General features: G+C 39.7%; 1 protein-coding gene across 5 annotated transcripts in view; it reads right to left on the reverse strand.

Moving 5' to 3' along the window:
• Positions 1 to 450: 450 nt before the first annotated feature.
• LOC131979138 (alsin-like) overlaps positions 451 to 21,527 on the reverse strand; it is a 38,922-nt gene continuing 17,845 nt past the window's right edge. Inside the window, exons 21-42 of one of the 5 annotated variants that reach the window (XR_009395025.1) lie at positions 21,376 to 21,504; positions 20,985 to 21,008; positions 18,705 to 18,775; positions 18,353 to 18,419; positions 18,005 to 18,183; positions 17,066 to 17,131; positions 16,000 to 16,098; positions 15,619 to 15,783; positions 13,873 to 13,984; positions 12,959 to 13,036; positions 7,566 to 7,702; positions 7,308 to 7,463; positions 7,087 to 7,201; positions 5,675 to 5,832; positions 5,468 to 5,566; positions 4,265 to 4,447; positions 4,038 to 4,083; positions 3,881 to 3,942; positions 3,250 to 3,399; positions 3,048 to 3,144; positions 1,265 to 1,351; positions 451 to 1,134 (exon numbers count right to left, since the gene is read on the reverse strand). Coding sequence is in view for 4 of the 5 variants with exons in the window: in XM_059343056.1 (XP_059199039.1) it covers positions 1,096 to 1,134; positions 3,048 to 3,144; positions 3,250 to 3,399; positions 3,881 to 3,942; positions 4,038 to 4,083; positions 4,265 to 4,447; positions 5,468 to 5,566; positions 5,675 to 5,832; positions 7,087 to 7,201; positions 7,308 to 7,463; positions 7,566 to 7,702; positions 12,959 to 13,036; positions 13,873 to 13,984; positions 15,619 to 15,783; positions 16,000 to 16,098; positions 17,066 to 17,131; positions 18,005 to 18,183; positions 18,353 to 18,419; positions 18,705 to 18,775; positions 20,985 to 21,008; positions 21,376 to 21,504 (2,232 nt within the window). In the remaining variant the exon portion in view is untranslated. The other 4 variants (XM_059343056.1, XM_059343057.1, XM_059343058.1 and 1 more) reach the window with 4 other exon arrangements.

The raw sequence follows: 21,527 nt of genomic DNA on the forward strand, positions 1-21,527 counted from the left end.
ATTAATCTATGAATTAATGTATGAATTCTACGAGTGCTAAAAACAAGCTCAAGCTACAAAATAGTTTCAGCTTCATGAGGCTAAACCCAAAGCACAGCACGTTTCTGTCAGTTTCTCCCTAACTGCTTATTTTACCATATACACAGTCTACTGTATGCAGTTTTTATATTTTGAACGCTGCATGCACTTTTAGGCATAAAACTTTAAAACCTTGAAGTTCCCTTTGCCTGGAGTCATATACAGTCATGGAAAAAAATATTAGACCACCCTTTTTCTTCAATTTCTTGTTCATTTTAATGATAACAACAAAAATAGCTGATAAGAGTTTAATTTAAGAGCTGATATCTAGCCATTTTCCATGGCTTTCTTGATAATAACCAAAATCATTATCAAGAAAAACATGGAAAATGTCTAGATATCAGCTCTTAAATTAAACTCTTATCAGCTATTTTTGTTGTTATCATTATATTTATCCAAAAAAATGTACCTTTAGTTGTACCAGGCATTAAAATTAACAATAACTTGAAGAAAACAAGGTGGTCTAATTTTTTCCATGACTGTACAATGAAGACCTCACAGGGATCTTACTGTATATTCCTATGAATTACGGTACCCTCAGTAAAATAACAATATTGCAAAATAAAAAAATACTGTCAAGTAATGAAAACTGCATTATTGTTACAAAGTATCCCTGTGATTTCCATTAAACACTTTTGGTGGTTATTATTAACTCAGAAATAGAAACTAAGCTAAAGTATTAGTGAAAATCTACAGTTACATCATGCCAGATGTTATGAAGATGATAATGCAGTTTTCGGACATGTCCAGAAGAGGGCGATGTGCTCCTTGCATAAAACAGAAAGAACTTGAGCTGTAACATACTGAAAGCATCAGCAGCAGATGAGGTGTCAGTCATCGTTTCCCCTGTGAAGGTGAAGGAGTAATGCTCTCCCCTCCCCCCCCTTAGACTCGGTGCAGCTCCCCAGTGGCTCCAGTAGAAAACTGGTGGTTTGACTGGTTTTGATCTGGCAGCTCTTGTGAAGCACTGTGCCTCTCCTGGCTCATTCCTGTTAGATGGTGTTTTCCTGTCTGCTCCTACATAGATGTTTCCTGCTGGATCTGGATGTAACAGGCCTGCAGCAGAAAGGACAAAGAACGCAGAAATAATATCTGTGATACAGACATGCCTGAAAATGCATATCGCATGTAAATTGGTCGTGTGTGTCGATGTAAACAGAGAGCAGATTGTCTACTCTGCACTTACAGAAAATACTGCAGAGGAAGAACAGCAATGGCAGGACCAGAGACTTTTTAGTAAGGTGGACTATAGTGCCAGGAGCATTATCCATTGCTGGAAGAAGCCATGGCAATGCAAAGTGGTAACCACACATCAAAGATGACATCACAAAAGGTATGCAGGCTTAAATATAATGTTCTGACACATCTTGACTTTTAAAAATCCAATCAGGAAGTAGACTACCTCTACCGAAAGTATCTATTAAGTTTCTACTCATCCAGACTACAAACTCTTGGAGTTTTCAAACTAATACGGAATCAGCAGTGTTTTCAAATTACTCGTTTGAAAGTAACAGAATTAAGTGGACACTAGATGTAAATGAAGCAAAAGTTTCATGTTTAACCCTCCTGTTGCGTTGCGGGTCAAACTGACCCATTTCAAAGTTGAACATAAAAAAAAAAAAAAATTACAAATGTAAATAAAAAAATAAAAAATGAAAGTCATGTAAAACTATTGTATTTTATATGTAGGTCTTTCCAAAGTACATAAAAAAAGTTTTAACATGCATTTAGTAGTAATGTAGTTAATAATGAAATATAAACAATGTTTTTGGGAATTTTTTGGTTTCTGACACTTTTGGATAATTAAACATGCCCCGGGTCAAATTGACCCACGGACATTATTGCTTCCTGAGAAACAAACATAATAGGATGGTTGAGTTTTATAACAGAAATGTATCAGTGTAGATGTAGCTGAAGAAGCAACATATGGCTACACAATCCTGGCCATTTTATACTTTGGTGATTTAACATAAAAATAACATACAAAATGTTTAGGCTTGTACCATGAACACTGAGCCAAGTGATTGACAACCATCCTGTTATGCTATGGGCTGAATGCACACTGCTATTGTGGCGTGTATCAGGAATGGACAGGAATCTGAATATAGGGATCTGATAAAAGCCTTCAGTGACTGGAGTCACAAGAACTATCTCCTACTGAACACCTCAAAGACTAAGGAGATGATCAGATCAGATTTCCGCATGTTCAATCCCCCTCTTCAGCCAGTGAATACCTGTGGGGTGGACATCGAGGTGGTGCCAAGTTCTAAGTATCTAGGTGTATACCTGGATAATAAGTTGGACTGGTCCCTAAACACAGACGCTCTCTACGAAAAGGGACAGAGCCGCCTCTATTTCTTCTTGAAGCTCAGATCTCTTGACATCTGTAGTAAGATGCTGCAGATGTTTTATCAGTCTGTGGTGGTAGTGTGTTGTTTTATGCTGCAGTCTGCTGGGGAGGCAGCATCAGACACAGAGATGCAAGGCGGTTGGACAGACTGGTCAAAAAGTGGACGGCTCCTCTCTCTCTGTTGCAGGACGGAGAGATTCAAAAGATCCTTCTCTCCTACAGCCATCAGGCTGTCTCATTCTAACAGAGATTCTACTAGACTAACTGAATTTACCTTTGGGGATGAATAAAGTAATTTTGATTGATTTGATTTGATTTGATTTGATTTGATTTGATTTGATTTGATTTGATTGATTGAATGCCATGAGACAAGTTTCATCTAAACATGGTTCCACTACTGTCAACAAATACAGGACTGTTATCAGTTGGTTAAAGTGTGGGTAAAGTAAAATCAGAGATTTGCATGAAAACATATTTTACAAGGTACAAAGTAATAGCTAGCTGAAAACATTAAAAAAAAAATCTTAAAATTATATATGACTGAATTTTGGAGTTACACCATTTAACTGTTTTTCTCCATTTCTGTGTTCATGATTTTTTGGGGGGGGGGGGGTCCCACCTTCAGTGTGGTGAACATCAGTCCCATCTCTCCATGCTGAATGTTGGGATCCATTAAATCTTCTATCAGACTGACCTCAGCTCCCAGGTTCCTGATCCTGGAGAGCAAAGTAGCAGAACCACACTGATTAGTATAACATTCATCTTACATCTTACAGAGTGACTACTGAATGACAGTATGAAATAAATAAACAAAGACACACCTTGCCCTGAGTACCACGTAGAGGAAGAGAGGGAGAAGGTCATCCATGCACCACAGGAAGTTGCCGTCCTGCGTCGGTTTTATTTCCTGAGTCAATTCCTCAAATGTCTTCTGGATGACGAGGAGTTTGTCTGATGGAGTGAAGGTGGTGCTGCAGGTGTAGGGAGACGGGGTTGGGTTTATTCAGTGCTGATGGAGGCTGAGTGACTGAAACCTCTTACATCACTCCACCAGTTTGCAATCTTGTGATCACAATAATTAATATAAATGCAACCAATCCAAGCATTATTTGTAATTATGTCCAATCCAAATATTCTTACACACACACACACACACACACACACGCACACGCACACGCACACGCACACGCACACGCACTCACCTTGTTCCATTGCCTACAGACTTTGCATTCATATGCAGATATTTGTTTATAGAGATTACATGTAATGTATCATAAATATAATTTGTAATGAATGGGAAATCAGTAGTCCTTTAAATAAAGAAGGGGGCTGCATGATCACGCAAATAAATAAGTCATTCCTGCAATTGTCTTGTTTGTTGCAGTTTATAGTTCATGCAAAATCAGAATAAACCTGCTACACACACGTAAAGTCATGTGACATGGCAGCTACCTGATTTGTTGGAGTGTTTCTACGGCAGACACAAAGCAGGCGTCTTTACTGCTGGACACAATCTGTCATTAAAGTAAAGAAAAACACTTATAGAGGACAAAACAAAGGATACAGACATGGGTGTGTGTGTGTGTGTGTGTGACATTTAGTATCTGACCTGCTTTTTTTCTCCTAGAATTGACATCCAAACTGGCCAGAACTTCCTACAAGAGGAACAAAAAATTAAGCAAACAGCTCTGCATTAAAGGTGGTAAGAATTTTAAAGGTATTTGAAGCCAACCAGAACGATATTCTTTAAGATTCTTTCATCTTAATGCCATATAGAGACAGCGTTTGTATGTATGTGGAAACGTGTCTGTGTGTTTGTGACCTGTACACACTCACTCATGCACTCCCAGGAAGCTGAGCAGCGACTGGTCGGGCTGTTTGTTGAGTCGGAGGATTCGCTCCCAGTACTGGGTCTCCTCCTGCTCCTCCTGCAGGCAGTACAAGGTGAAGAGAGGAGGGTAGAGGCGAGGGAGCAGCAGAGGGAGGAGCAGAGAGGAGCAGCTCACCACTAGGACACCACTGGGGGACAAGGAGGAGGAGGAGAGAAAGGGAGATGAAGGTTCTAGTAACCAAAATCATAATCAAGAAAACCATGGAAAATGTCTAGATATCAGCTCTTAAATTAAACTCTTATGAGCTATTTGTGTTGTTATCATTAAATTTGTCCTTTAAATTAAAAATGTACCTTTAGTTGTACCAGATTATGATTAAAATGAACAAGAAATTGAAGTAAATGGTAAATGGAGTGAACTTATATGGCGTTTTTATCCAAAGTGCTTTATACTACAGACTGTGCTTATTCACCCGTTCACACACACACACACACACACACACTGATGAACGCAGCATCGGGAGCAATTTGGGGTTCAGTATCTTGCTCAAGGATACTTCGACATGTAGGCTGCCATGGTCAGGGATCGAACCACCAACCTTCTGATCAGTAGGCGACCGCTCTACCAACTGAGCCACAGCCGAGAAGAAAACAACGGTAGTCTAATAATTTTTTCCATGACTGTAAGTTCAATACAATGGCCCTCATTTATCAAACGAGCGTAGAAACCAGCGGAGATCTGATTGTATATTTCGTCTTACGACAGGGTTCACGTGGGATTTATCAAACGGTCGTATCTCTCCAATCACAGCGTGAAAATGATCGGCTGTTGATAAATGTGGTGGCTCGAAACGAGCGTCATTTAAATGTCACGCCCTAATATATATAATATATACCTGATTCAGATGGCTCGCCTCGAGAGTTTACGACACCGAAGGACGCAATACGGCCAAAAAGAGGATTTTTTCCCCCTAGAATGAGGAGGCTTTTAAAGTCAGCTTTATTAGCAAAGTGCACAAATAACAATAGGGGCAATATCGACATATTACAGAAATACAGAAATATAAAAATACAGAAATGATCGTACGCCCACTTTACGCTCACTGTCTGTGGTACGCTCGTTTGATAAATGAGGGCCGAGTGTCTATTTCAACAGCATTGAGAGTGTATGTGTGTGTGTGTGTGTGTGTGTGTGTGTTGACACTCACCCTTGCTCTGCTATGTTAGAGTTGTGTCTGCTTCTAGATGGAGAGGTAGGGGGGTCTGGGATGATGCCGCCGTCCTCTGGTAACCTCGGAAAAAGAAACCTGCAATCATCAATTAACGTTAGTCAGTAAAGTGTGTTCAGACACTTGATGCACATCTACAGAAGGCTGTGGGCTGAGCAGTGAAGAGGCAATCAAAGGAGAATCTACCTGACGATGCTGTAGAAATGTGTGAGGTAGGCCTGAACCTCCTGGACAGCCTGCCTGAGCAGCCTGCGGTTGGATCCCACACCCACGTAAGTCATCCTGTACACCGTCACCAAGGTCTCCACCAGCCAGCCCAGAGGGTGGTGAGGGGTCTCACACGCCTGACAGACAACACACAGGTCACAAACACACACAGACACAAACATTTAGGTGTTACACCAACAAAATCTCAGATAAAGGGATGGATTGTGTTTTCCTTAATTCAAGTCTGTTTGGTTAATGAATCTGAGTGAGAGTGTAATTAATCCATGTATCATTCGTTCTTTCCATTTTCAATTGGTAATCAAAATCAAAAAATGACTGGTTATTTTGTTGTCTATTATAAAACAAAAAACCCCAAAAATGCTTGTTTTTTCATATTTCAATCTTAATCTTTTAATATTTAATTGGTCGGGTTTGACTACGGTCCAGTGAGCCGTCATTCACTTCTCCGTAGTCAAATTAAAATCAAATTCATTCCTGGTGCCCGTTTTTCCATTTTGTATTTTTGATCTGAGTCTAATATTGAAATATGAAAAAACAAGCATTTTTTAGTTTTTTGTGTTATAATAAAAGACAAATAACAAAATAACCAGTCAATTTTTCATTTTTTGATTTTTGATTGCCAATTGAAAATGGAAAGAACAATTATTCGTTGATGTTGATTGTTGATATGTTGATTATTCATTATTTCCAACATGCTGAGATAGGACATCTGTATAATCAGCGAAGGCGAGCCTTGATGCACTTCTACCACAAAGGTAAATATAACATTATTTTGAGAAATATGTTGATATTGCTGCAATGCAAAATTTACTTTAGCTCCATCTTTATGCTATGATGGGAACTCACGATTCTCGAATTGGGTCAATTAACGTTCACAGTGTATTCAAATCGCACCAGGGTTCATTTGGAAACGGTTTGAGACTCCCTTCCAAGTGGACTTAGACCGGTTGTTTTGGTCTGCACCAGAGTTTGATTGGAGCATTCACAAGCGACCACATGGACCGTAACAAGGATTTTACCGTACCAGAGTTTGATTTAAACAGACTAAACTTGTTGATGTGAAATCACCCTAAGGTCGTACCCAGGCAGCAACCTCCAGGTCTGAGCAGTCTCTTGTTACATTCGCCAAGGAGGTTATGTTTTCAGTTTGTTTGTTTGTTGACAAAAAAAACTATTGGCTATATATTAATGAAACTTGGTGGAAGTTTGTAGCATAGGGCAAGGAAGAATCTATAAAAAATTGTAACAATCTGAATCACGGGGTGGATACACACACTGTTTCACTTTTACCCCTGGATTCTACTGGGTATGTATATAACACTTCCTACTTTACAAATCAATGCATTGATTGATTAGAAAAACACTTGTACCTTGCCGAGGTATCTTCGTATGTTGTCATAGTTTGCAGTGGTCACTGGTTCTCCATGCTGAGGAATAAACTCCAAACACTCCAGTACTTTACTCTGAGACCTGCTGAGATTTGGACTACACACACACACACACACACATTTAGATAAACACCTGCACATCCTTCTACGTTTTTTTTTTTTTACGTTCTTCATGATTGTGTACTACTGTGTGTTGTATCTACCTTTGTCGTCGTGCAGTTGTTATAGTAACAGCGATGTTGTCCCAGGCTGCAGTTTTGTCTCCTCTCCCTGCAACTTCACAGCCGAGTCGACTCCAACATGAATCGAACACACAGAGCCACCTCTGAGCTGCAGGCACCACGTACTGACCCACCCTGCTGCACATTTAAACATGTTTAAAACACAGCATGAGCACCGGGTGATACAAACTCTGTCTACACTTAAAAATGCTGTTTCCAGTAACACCCAGTGATACTCACAGCAGGCTGGTTCTCTCTTTGTTTTCAGGTTCTTCTGCAGATGGTTTGATGTACGTTCCAACCACCTTCAGCCCTGTGGTCCACTCTCCAGTCAACTGGCCCTCCAGCCAGTCACCGTTAGGCAGGGAGATAACACCCTGGAGAGGAAGGGAGGGGGAGACATGAATGTGGAAAAATCTTGCACTTGTATAGGTCTGTTATTTAACAGAAGCGAATTGGGCCAGGTAGGAGAAAAAAATAATGAGAGTAAGAATTTATTTTTCATTATGCAGTTCGAGAATAAAGTCGAAATGTGGAGAATAAAGTTACCTCTTTTACATTTTTTTTTTTTTTTACTTTTATGCGGACATGTACGGAAGCCCTGAACCGCAAGTGAAGAAAAAAATTTTTGAGATGTTATCTCGTTATTTCGAGATAGTATCTCGTAATAACGAGATAAAATCTCGTTATTTCGAGATAGTATCTCGAAATAACGAGATAAAATCTCGTTATTTCGAGATAAAATCTCGTTATTTCGAGATAACACACTTATGTAAAAAAAAAAAAAAAAAAAAAAAAAATTAAATTTTTTACTGTCAGATATTATCTCGTTATTTCGAGATACTAAGTCGTTATTTCGAGATACTATCTCGTTATTTCGAGATACTAAGTCGTTATTTCGAGATAACACACCTATGTAAAAAAATATATATATATATATATATTTTTATTTTATTTTTTACTGTCAGATATAATCTCGTTATTTCGAGATACTAAGTCGTTATTTCGAGATACTATCTCGTTATTTCGAGATACTAAGTCGTTATTTCGAGATAACACTTAGGCCTATGCTGTCTCAGTGAACGGACCGGGCTGTCCAGTCCCGGCTTCCTCGTGAGGAGATCCACCGCCTCGTCACGCTCGTGTCACCACACATCCAGAGGGCAACCCGCTGCAATTTTGCCCTCAGCCCGGAGGTGCAGCTCCTGGCCGCGCTGCGTTTTTACGCAGTGGGGAGCTTCCTGGAGGTGGTGGGGGACGGCACCGGCCTCAGCAAGGCACCGGTTTCACGGAGTGTGGCAGCCGTGACACCGATCCTCCTGCGCCATGCCCGGAGACACATCAGGATGCCCACCACGCGGGACGAGGTCCGCCAGTGGGGTATATATGCGTTAATGGCTTGATTACTACTCGGATACACCTGTTAGCTGTGATCACACACACACACACACACACACACACACACACACACACACACACATACACACACACACACACACACACACACACACACACGTAGCCTTATTGCACAGGTGTGTGGGGTGACTTAAGCGCTGATAAAGTGGTGGGTGATCGATTTGCCTGGCATCGATTGATTTATATTTCAGCACCACGGCGGTGGACAGCTCCCACTAAGAGCTTCTTAAGAAGCTTCTTTGGCGGGATCTTAAGAAGGCAGTTAAGAACGCATCTGGGAAACACCCCTATCTTAGCGCTCCTTCTAAGCCGAACCCTTCTTAAGAGCCTTCTTAAGTCCTTAAGAACGAGCGAATCTGGGAAACGCGAATTAATTCGAGATCTTGAGAAAACAAAACAATAGTGTAGTCCAGACGCATAGCCAGTAATGTAATGTATTTGTAACCCGGCCCGTATGGGATGAGCCTCTCCACACCCTGGGACTCTGCCTTGTGTTGTTTATGATGATGGAGGGCGGAGGAGGGACCAGTCGGAAACGGGTGGTCGTTATATTGCGGCTCGGACCGCGTCGTGCTTTATTTCTCACAACGGCTGGCAGCTCAACCTTAAACAGTACAAGTAAACACTGGCGTGAGGCAACAGAAAGATTAAAGGCTTGTGTTGTGTCCTTACTGATTTCCACACTAACTGGTTGCCGGAGATCTGCGCAGTTTCTGTTACGCGTGAGCTGTCCGTGGTACTGAAACAGCAATCGCCCTTAATGTGATAATTTTCTGTCTGATGCAGGTCTATGTTATGCTATACGTTAACACTTTATCGAGCCTACTGATTGGGTTCATCTGTAGTCGGCACTTTGTGCAATAAAATGATTTATTGTGCCGTGCGATAGAGCCGATACGCATGTTTTGTCTTTACTGTTGTATTGTGTGCAGCCTTTATAAAACTCTGTTGGGAGAGCTTGTGTTGGAGGCAGTGTTTTGCTGTCATTTCCTTTGTAATGCATAATGTTGCAAAGTAAAATAGTCACTATTTTTCCAGTTTGTCTATATTTGTCATTTTTATAGTTCTACATTTTTACGAGTCCTTTTTCTGGGAAAAGATGGCCCATCTACTTTTGTACTGGCCCACCCGAAATATTATTTCTGCCTTCGCCACCGGGTGTCTCCATGGATACCAGATGATGACTGAGAGATGCAGATCAGCAGGATTGCGGGTCACTAGAAACTTTGTGTGTGTAGTGCAATCCGTTTTGGACCCAGAGGGAATACTACCAGTGGTGAAGGCAGAAATAATATTTCACACAAGCTCTCCCAACAGAGCTTTATAAAGGCTGCACACAATACAACAGTAAAGACAAAACATGCGTATGGGCTCTATCGCACGGCACAATAAATCATTTTATTGCACAAAGTGCCGACTACAGATGAACCCAATCAGTAGGCTCGATAAAGTGTTAACGTATAGCATAACATAGACCTGCATCAGACAGAAAATTATCACATTAAGGGCGATTGCTGTTTCAGTACCACGGACAGCTCACGCGTAACAGAAACTGCGCAGATCTCCGGCAACCAGTTAGTGTGGAAATCAGTAAGGACACAACACAAGCCTTTAATCTTTCTGTTGCCTCACGCCAGTGTTTACTTGTACTGTTTAAGGTTGAGCTGCCAGCCGTTGTGAGAAATAAAGCACGACGCGGTCCGAGCCGCAATATAACGACCACCCGTGTCCGACTGGTCCCTCCTCCGCCCTCCATCATCATAAACAACACAACGCAGAGTCCCAGGGTGTGGAGAGGCTCATCCCATACGGGCCGGGTTACAAATACATTACATTACTGGCTATGCGTCTGGACTACACTATTGTTTTGTTTTCTCAAGATCTCGAATTAATTCGCGTTTCCCAGATTCGCTCGTTCTTAAGGACTTAAGAAGGCTCTTAAGAAGGGTTCGGCTTAGAAGGAGCGCTAAGATAGGGGTGTTTCCCAGATGCGTTCTTAACTGCCTTCTTAAGATCCCGCCAAAGAAGCTTCTTAAGAAGCTCTTAGTGGGAGCTGTCCACCGCCGTGGTGCTGAAATATAAATCAATCGATGCCAGGCAAATCGATCACCCACCACTTTATCAGCGCTTAAGTCACCCCACACACCTGTGCAATAAGGCTACGTGTGTGTGTGTGTGTGTGTGTGTGTGTGTGTGTGTGTGTGTATGTGTGTGTGTGTGTGTGTGTGTGTGTGTGTGTGTGTGTGTGTGTGTGATCACAGCTAACAGGTGTATCCGAGTAGTAATCAAGCCATTAACGCATATGTACCCCACTGGCGGACCTCGTCCCGCGTGGTGGGCATCCTGATGTGTCTCCGGGCATGGCGCAGGAGGATCGGTGTCACGGCTGCCACACTCCGTGAAACCGGTGCCCCACTGCGTAAAAACGCAGCGCGGCCAGGAGCTGCACCTCCGGGCTGAGGGCAAAATTGCAGCGGGTTGCCCTCTGGATGTGTGGTGACACGAGCGTGACGAGGCGGTGGATCTCCTCACGAGGAAGCCGGGACTGGACAGCCCGGTCCGTTCACTGAGACAGCATAGGCCTAAGTGTTATCTCGAAATAACGACTTAGTATCTCGAAATAACGAGATAGTATCTCGAAATAACGAGATAGTATCTCGAAATAACGACTTAGTATCTCGAAATAACGAGATAGTATCTCGAAATAACGACTTAGTATCTCGAAATAACGAGATTATATCTGACAGTAAAAAATAAAATAAAAATATTTTTTTTTTTTTTTTTTTTTTACATAGGTGTGTTATCTCGAAATAACGACTTAGTATCTCGAAATAACGAGATAGTATCTCGAAATAACGACTTAGTATCTCGAAATAACGAGATAATATCTGACAGTAAAAAATTAATTTTTTTTTTTTTTTTTTTTTTTTTTTTTTTACACAAGTGTGTTATCTCGAAATAACGAGATTTTATATCGAAATAACGAGATTTTATCTCGTTATTACGAGATACTATCTCGAAATAACGAGATAACATCTCAAAATTTTTTTTCTTCACTTGCGGTTCAGGGCTTCCGTAGACATGAAAGGGTGAGGTCTGAAATAAAAAGTACAGGTACAGGACATTGACCTCCTGGGGTCTCGTAGAAAAATAAAAAACACACATACATGTATATTATAGATCTACATGGTTGTAACAGTCCCATTTTCCCCAATATTTATCTCCCCTCTCCTTTTGTAATTGAACAGTGACAGTCATTTTCTCCATATATATGTATAGAGTTGATATACTAATAAGAAGGGTGATTGTGGGAGGGTTCCTCTGGAGCCAGCCTTTTGTAATTGTCTTCTTACTGCCGTATAAAATGGCGTATATATAAACAGTTAGGTAGACTGCAATCTACAACCTGATTTACATCAATGTCATTAAATGAAAAATAACCAAAATAGTTAAAGGTGTAGTAGTACAAAAAAAACTCACATTAATGAGCTGTTCTTGGGTGTAGGCCGTTACAACTACTGTTTTGGAAAAAAATGTTTTTATATCATTTAAAATTATCAGTTTAGCTGGTTTTACTATTTATAGATATGCGTTTGAGTAAAATGAACATTTTTGTTTCATTCTATAAAGTGCGGACAACATTTCTCTTAAATTTGAAATAAAAATTTTGCCATTTAGAGCATTTATTGGCAGAAAATGACAACTGGTCAAAATAACAAAAAATGTGCAGTTTTCAGACCTCAAATAATGCAAAGAAAACATGTTCATATTCATTTTTAAACAATACACCACTAATATTTTAATTTAGGAAGAGTTTAGAAATCATTATTGATGCGATAATCTCAATCTTATGATCGTATAATCTAACTATTATAAAGTAAGATTTGGTTCAGGTGATCAGTTGATCATTGTCTCATTAAGTAGAATGAGGAGGCTTGTGTTGGAATTGAACAAACACTGGAATGGACTGGCTGCCATAGCTGTACAGGTGCATCTTAATAAATTTGAATATCATAGAAAAGTGTATTTATGTCAGTAATTTAAAAAAAAAACAAGTAGCTAATCTTTCAATTACTCGTGTAGTCCTTAACAAGGAAAGCAGGTTGCATATCAAAGTTGTTAGGACCATTATACATGGACAATCTACTCATTTGGACAAAAAACTGCTGATAGTAAACATTCATCCAGAGCACACAGGTAAAAGAAGAGTTTTCTACCTTCCCGTTGACAGTCCAGTCATCTGAGAACTCTCCGTGTAAAGCTGTGTCGTCATCTGACACCAACAGACCTGGACCCTGAGAGAAAACAACAAATACACAGAAATTATTTTATTCACATTGTTTTTAGGATATCATCGCCTGAAGTCATTTGGTACTTGCAGCTGATATGAGCAAATCAAAGCTCAGTGGCACCACTTCCTGTCTTTAAGTGGCACTACATATCACAGCATCCATACAGGTTACTGTTATCCACCTACTTTTATCTCTTAAGATAGAATGAATGGAAAAAAGATGACATGAAAAAAAAATTATATCATAGATTATACTATAGTCTATAGTTAAAAGCTCTTTAGACAAATATTTTTAAGTTAACTAAAGGTCAGACATTTTAGGGGACATAAACAAAATACATTTAATGGTGAATTTAAGGTGAAAGTTAAGTGTTCAATGTGTTTCTATGTCAAAAGTATGAAAGTGTATCCTCCTTTTAAAAAAAAAGACATTATAGACATTATGAGATTGTCTATCCTTCTTAGATATCTTGGATTAGCCTGGATTGAATATTTATTTATTTCCATTGAATTGCCTACATCCCTGTACAGTGCTTAACTTAGTATGTATTATGTCATTTGCTGTTGATAATGTTTTTAGCTTGGTTATTAGCTACAGGTTTAGTGTGGCTGATGTGCTTTGCTCTCATTTGTGGAGTGGAAATGTGATTTTTTTTTTGTATTGTTACTGTTATCAATATTTCACATTTGTCATGGTCCTTGACGTGATGTGACGTGATGCCGGCTGCAGATCTAATTTCCTTTGGGATAATAAGGTCAAAGTTGAAGATGAGGTTTGGATCGTTACTGGGAGGAGATTTTGAATTTCAATTGATTGCTCCTGCTTTAGGGTGAACTTACACACATCTTGTTGTCTCTGAAGGTCCCTTCGTAGTAAACGCCGACCTGAGTCACAACCACAGCGCTGCCATGCCGCTGCTCCTCCAACCACAGTCCCATGTACTTCTCACCTCTGGGAAGAGCACAAGAGCAGTGAGATCAAAATGCACTTAACGTTCACATTCAGTACAGACAGGAAACTGATTATAACCTACAGTTGATCATAAAACGAACAGTGCTAATTATTAATCTGCTGACTAATACATATCTCAGGTTATATTAGAAATGGGGCTGTTCTCTTGCAAATTATCTATCAAATCATCTACCCACCTTCTCTGTCTCTGCAGGTTTCAACAAGTCAAATTTAAGACTTTTAAAAAAAAAATGTAAGACCATAATGAAAACAATGTAAGACCCATTTCACATCCATACTGGCAAAAATAGTACCAAAGACATGAAGGAAAATCAGAGGTCCAGAATCACTTGCAAAGTATATGAATTTATTCACAACTCTTTCATATTGGAATAAAAATGCCAAACTGATATAAAAACACCCGAAGTCTCTCTATTGTGAACTAATATTAGTTGAAATCAGAATAAAAAAACTATTAATATGACGCTTTATCTTTACAATGTGCTTCATATATGTTTCCACTAGCTTCAACCATGCATTAAATTGTTTATTCTGGAGCCACAAATTGTTGTACTTGCACTTACGTATCTTACACAAGTAATTTAGCTTTGCTGTGGGCTTTCACTAGTTTTCTCCACTGTAACACACCGTGGCATGAGCACAGCACACTAGCTGGTTGAACTCGATAGTTCTGACCAGGCTGCACACGTACTTAGTGCTGTTTTGTAGTAATGTTATAGCGTCCTTAAAAATCGGAACATTTAAAAGCAGGACTGAAGTTTATGCATTTGTTTTAACCCTTTGACACAACATATAAACACCTTCTAATGCACAACATGGGTAAAAAATTACTCGCATTTATTTCTCATGTTATTTCATGCTGGCTGGCTGTGTGTTTCTTTGCTCTATCTCTTTAAATCAATTTATTTTATGATTGAATCGTATTCTTTAAATATCTTCTTTTTTTTTATTACAACCGATCATTATATCCATTTTTCCTTTCAGACTTTCATTATTATTACATCAATTTTACTAATATGACCTAATACTATAATAATAGTATTTTTTTTCAAATAGATACTTCAGCAGTAAGAGGGGCCAAACACTCATATATTTAATATATTTTACATGTTTATGTATCATTTTGTCACACATACAGTGTATCTGGAAGGTATTCACAGCGCTTCACTTTTTCTGCATTTTGTTATGTTACAGCCTTATTCGTCCATTTTTCATTAAAATTATACACACAATTGCCCATAATGAAATTTTTGACCCATGTTGTGCATTAGAAGCGTGCATAGTGATACAAAAAGGTATTTTTAAACAAGTTAATTGAGGAAAACCTGGAATACTGAATGAGGAAATGAATTTATTGCAAAGATATAGAAAATAAAAACTCAGTTGGGTCACTTTAGACCCATGTTGTGCATCAAAGGGTTAAATGAATTTAACGTTAATACATTTTTAAGATCTATCAAAATCATATTTAAGACATTTTATGAGATTTTAAGAGAATTGTAGACATTTTAGGGCCTTAAATTAAAATTATTTGACTTTAAACATTTTAAGACTTTTTAAGACCCGGAGGATACCCTGAACAGTGTTACTGGAGCTTTTTTTTTAAACCAGACCTGGTGATGTCATCGTAGACTCCATATCCTGTCTTTCTGTCGTGGACCCACTGGCCAATGAAAACGCTGGAGGACTTCTTGGCCAGCTTACCGGAGCTCAGCATGCCATACCCATGTCTCTGCCCGTCACAGAAACATCCCTCGTACACCTCGCCACTGGCATACCTGGGTTAAACCAACAGAGACATCTGTATGTATTTCCTTTACATGAGTAACATGGGGTCATGTACTGCTGCTTAATACAAGACATGATCTCTGTGTTTCAGATATGACTTAATATGATATGATAAAGAAATTATCTCTGTACAGTTCATATACATGTAATTTGTCCTATGCTGTTCTCCGTGTCACTAAAAAGTCAATATAAAACAGTGTACTGACTTGTACTTTCCAAAACCATGGATCTTGCCATCTTTCCACTGTCCTTGGTAGCTGTCTGCCCTGTTCAGCACTTTGTTAGGTATTATAATCTCTCCATAGCTGGAAGGAGAAACAAAAATTGAGAACACATTTTAATCTTTGCGAGTTAATCACACGTATATAAATAGCACAAAAACACCAGCTGGTTTAACTGTTTCAATCAAACTGGATGATTAAAACACAACATGACTGAAAATGATCTCCACTATTTTTAATCTTCTGTTTACAGGTCTCCCTAAAAGATAAGATATGACTATTTATCCCACAGTGGGGAAATTTAGTTGACACAGCAGCTGAAGATACAGACACATAGATATGAAAACAGGGTAACACTTTATATTAGGGAACACATATTCAATATTAATTAGTTGCTTATTAGCATGCAAATAAGTAACATATTGGTTCTTAATTAATCATTATTAAGTAGTTATTAATGCCTTATTCTGCATGGCCTTATTATGCAACCAGTAAGACATTAACTAAGAGTTTTCCCTCAATAACCTCAGAATTATTGTTTATTAGTAGTAAGTAGGAAGTTGTTGTATATGAGTTATGATCTTAATATGCTTTACTTTGTACAACTTTATAAGTTTCTACATAGCGGTGAACGAAACCATGGAAACGGCAAATAGCCACCTTCTCCAGACCTTTGACATGACTGGTGGCTCCTTTTGGATGATTGGATGAGGATTGGTAGATTATAATGTCAATCATTACTCTACAAAGTGGCTCACTTTGCACCAATGTTAGTCTACCAGTGACCCACTTTGTAGAGTAATGATTGACATAAAAAATATAAACAATGACACATATACATACATTCTATACACATTCTATACATACATTTCTGCTGTTTGTCATTTATATATATATATATATACAATATATATATATATATATATATATATATATATATGTATAATCTTTTGTGTTTGTTTGTTTTCCTGAAAGTACTTGTGTCATATTGTAAATGGACGCATCTCTCTTGGGAGGCTTTACACATTAAGCAGCTCTTTAATGTACTCACCCGTCCTCCTGTCCATTCTTAAAGTTCCCGCTGTAGGTCTGTCCATCTGGCCACTTCATGGTGCCTCTGTGAAGGCAAAGACATTTACTGTTTCAACTATTTGCACAGAGGCATTTTATACTCTTTGGCCATTTCATAAACTAATACCAGGTAGAATCATCTTCATTCTAACAAGGTTTCTATTCATCTTTGTACTTGATTGATTGATTTATGATTAATTTACTTTCACACTGCCCCTCTTCAGCCCACAATATTCTACTGATTTTAAATTTGAGGGCTGAACAAATGTTACAATCATCCTCCTGAAGCACTCTTATGGTACCCTGACAGTGGTTCTGCATGTATCAACAAATTAATAATTATGGTTATCATACTATAAGTATGAGCTAGTATTCTTCAACATGGTAAATTCAAGGACACTGAAATATTCAAGAGTTCATAGTGGCTGCCAAAAACCCAGCATACTTATAAAAACATTTCAGGATCACACCCAGAGGCAAACATTAATCAGTACACACTGTAGCTGCAGAGATCTCACACACACACACACACACACACACACACACACACACACACACACACACACACACACACACACACACACACACACACACACACACACACACACACACACACACACACACACACACACACACACACACACACACACACAGACACGCTCTCTAACCTGCCATGAACTCTTCCTGCCAAAGCTGCAGAGATCAGACACACACACACACACAGACAGACACAGCACAGAGACACATGCAGACACAGAAACAGAGAGACCGACACAGAGACACACAGACAGACAGACAGACAGACAGACAGACACACAGACAGACAGACAGACACACAGACACACAGACACACACACACACACACACACACACACACACACACACACACACACACACACACACACACACGCTCTCTTACCTGCCATGAACCCGTCCTGCCAGCCAGCCCCCGGTGTACTGGGCGTCTTTAAACCGGCCTTCTCCAGTGAACGTGTAGGAGGCTGTGCGAGACATTGCCGTCACCCCTGGTGATGACCCCTGACCTGCACCACCCAGCATCTGATCCACCGCCTGGTTAAGAGATCGAAGCCACTTGTTCTGGAAAGAGATAAAACAAGTACGATTTTCAAGGGAGACTGCCTCTATGATGAAGATGAAATAAGATAAGAGGAGGAGATAAGATAAGAAAGAGAGCAGAGAGTTTGTATAAAAGCTGTTGACAGACAACCAAGTGGGTATGAAGTGTATAAATAAATCTTAAATGTACCTTCTCTTGTGGTGTCGAGGCCACCAAGGTGAAACTCTCTTCTGGACATGTAATTTTGATGGCATAGCTGAAGACACACAACACAACAATAACTCATTCGGTCTAGAATGTTTGAATGAAAATGCTACTAAATGTTTTAGCAGATGGGAGAATTGAAAAAAAGAGGTACAAATAAATCAATAATGAGTTGATAACGCTGAACCACGAAAAATGTTGGATAATTTGGGACAAGAATTTAATATACTGACAAAATGGGTGTTACCACATTAGCATCACTGTGCATGTGAGGTGAGTGAGATGTCTTATGTTTATGATTCATAATCATATAGGTAGATGGCTCCTTGAAACTCACAGTCCGCTGCTGTCTTCAGTAACTGGTTTCACCCACAGACAGGTCAGAGGGTAGACATGATGTGAGGCGAACTGCAGACAGAGTCAGAGAAGCAGTTCAGGTATTTATCACCATCTTCCTGCACTTATGGGAAATCAATACTTCTCACATTATGTCAGACACAAAATCAATATTTTTTATTGTGTGGGCAAGATGTGTATCGATGTGCAATGCAGGATTAACAGCACATGAACCCAAAACGAAAGATTTCACCACTATCTGCTGTCTATCAACACACCACCACACACCAAACAGACAGGAAGGCAAACTATTAGTCAGGGTTCAACAAGAAGAGAGGGAGAGACACACGGGACAAGTCAACAGTAAATATAACGTCCACTAAGTCAGTGCTTCCCAACCTTTTTCTTGAGGGACCCACATTTTTACCATTGTAAACTTTGGCGACCCCCTCACTGTGTTATGGGACAGTGGTACAGTCTTAAATTTGTTAGCGACCTGCGGTCCACATAATATCTCAGCCATTTCAATGCAAGCAGGTTTAATCAGTATTTCCCCAAAGTTGTGTGGCTTTTTGGCTTGCACAATAAGCAGAGAGCACTCAAAAGACGCAAGTGTTGACTGCTTCTGGTCGCTTCCAGCTTTTTTAAAACTGTCCATAATGATTTGGGGCCTGTTTGTGACAACAAGTTCCCTTTTTCTGAGGAAAAAACTCTTTGGGTTTACCCACCGTCTCTGGATGTTTAGTTGTCTGGTGTCACTTCAGTTTGCAGGGTTTCAAACTATTTTTGCCAGTTTCTCGCTGCAAAAGATGCATTCGGCTCTAATTTTGTCCATTGCTTCTATGAAGCTGAACTCAATGTAACTTTCATGGTACCCTCTCTTTTTCTTTTTGAGATATTCGGCATTCTTGTCTTCGTGACGCTTCGCCATTTTTCCATTAGCTCTCGGTTTCTGTTGCTAGGTGAGGGGACCTCTGTGTATACTGCAGGAGGGATGTTACACATATCCTTATTCTCGCCATATAGCCCATATTTCTAAACTTTTCTGTAGGGATTTTTTTATTTAAAAAAATAAATAAACGTTTAATGTAGCCCTTATTTAGGGTTTTTTTTCACGCTTATTGAATTTAATGCTGACTCATCTATATTTAAACAAATTAGATTTATTACACCCCTTAAAATCAAGAGGGCTTCGCAACCCCCGTGGATCTTTGGCGCCCACCTGGGGGGGGGGTCTGGCCCCCCTGGTTGGGAATCACTGCTCTAAGTTGTCGTCTGGTCCAATCAGTAACAAAACGTTGTGTTGTTGCTGCTGATGCTGCAGCCTCTTGGATCAGATGCTCTCAAAAGCTAAAATGCAGAGGTGACCTGCATCCTTTCACCAGCATAAACTACTGCAACGATGACCTCATCTACATGTCTAAACCCAAATACGCACACACACACAGCAGCCTGTTTGGCAGCGGCTAAAGCTCAGAATCAGCCATCAGGAAAACAGGTACAAAATAAATGTTAACACAGGACATCTGCAATGCTAAGGTGTGCTGCATTACAAAGCCCAATGATTATTCAGTTAGTTTATCTTCACTGGGGTGGACAAAATATTTCAAGAAATAACACAGTACTGAGAAAATTTGCAGAAAACAACATGGCCTGCTTACTATTCTGGCAACTGAAACATGTAATAGTCTTTGTGTGAGTCACTTTAACATTACATGATGTCCTGTGTTAACCATAGACTGTAGAGAAGAAGAGTTGTATCCAGGTCTGAAATGTGAAGCCATTGTGGAAGTGTCTTAAACATGCATTCTTTCTAACTGCCAGAAGAGGGAGACTACTGGTTGCAAAAAAGAAAACCAGATTGTATAGAAGTCTATGAGAAAATGACTCTAATTCTCACTTGATTAATTACTTCAGCAACCACTTTCCCAATGAATTTGTGGTCTTAATTGTTAGTTTCAAGTCTTTTTCAGCATGTTAGTTTTGTTAATTATGAAAATAGACAATAGTGCTGGGTATGCTTTAGAAAAAAAAACAAGACGGTGATGGCCAAAATGCCAAACTCGAGACCTCAAAACACAAACCAATGCGTGACACAACAGTTGCTACATCCACTTCTTTTATACAGTCACTTATTAGCTGACTAATCCCATGTGAACCTGTCAGAGTGTAAGCACTGATCAGTGGCCAGCCCACCCATGCTGCTGCAGCACAAAGCTCAGGGTGTTTAAACTGGTTGGCTGGAGGAGACATTTGGTAAACCGGTGTCAGATATACTTACAAGGCTCTGAGAGGGAATGGCACCCTGAGTGAATGAAAGATACAATTTACAAATAAAAACTTAATTTGCAAGACATGGTAGATGCCAAAAACAGCAGGAAGACAGATCCAGTGGAAGTTTTGTGTGATCTGAACAAGACTAATAAAGATCCTGTGGCTTTTCTCTGATGTATAATAACAGTGGGTGTTGTTCACTGTAAGACAATTTAAAATTGATTTAAAAAGTTTTAACAGATGGGACCATTGTGTTTGCTACGCCCTGCTGCAGGCAGTGTTACCAACTGTCTGTAGAGAATTACTGGTCACAACCCATGGATTTAAACTACCTACAAGTAGAGGAAAATACCATCATTTGGTGATTTTTTTGTTTCTGTGTTTGCATGTGTGTGTACCTGTGTGTGCACCAGTGTGTCATTGAACAGTATGAACCAGTGGTTGGAGAACCGCCCAGCGTTCTGCAGAGTCAGAGATCTGTTGCTGCTTTCACACACCACACGACGCTGTGGGAGACGCAGGACCTCCTGTTGAACAAACACACATGGAG

Source organism: Centropristis striata, chromosome 10 (genome assembly GCF_030273125.1).
Source record: "Centropristis striata isolate RG_2023a ecotype Rhode Island chromosome 10, C.striata_1.0, whole genome shotgun sequence".
NCBI lineage: Eukaryota > Metazoa > Chordata > Actinopteri > Perciformes > Serranidae > Centropristis > Centropristis striata.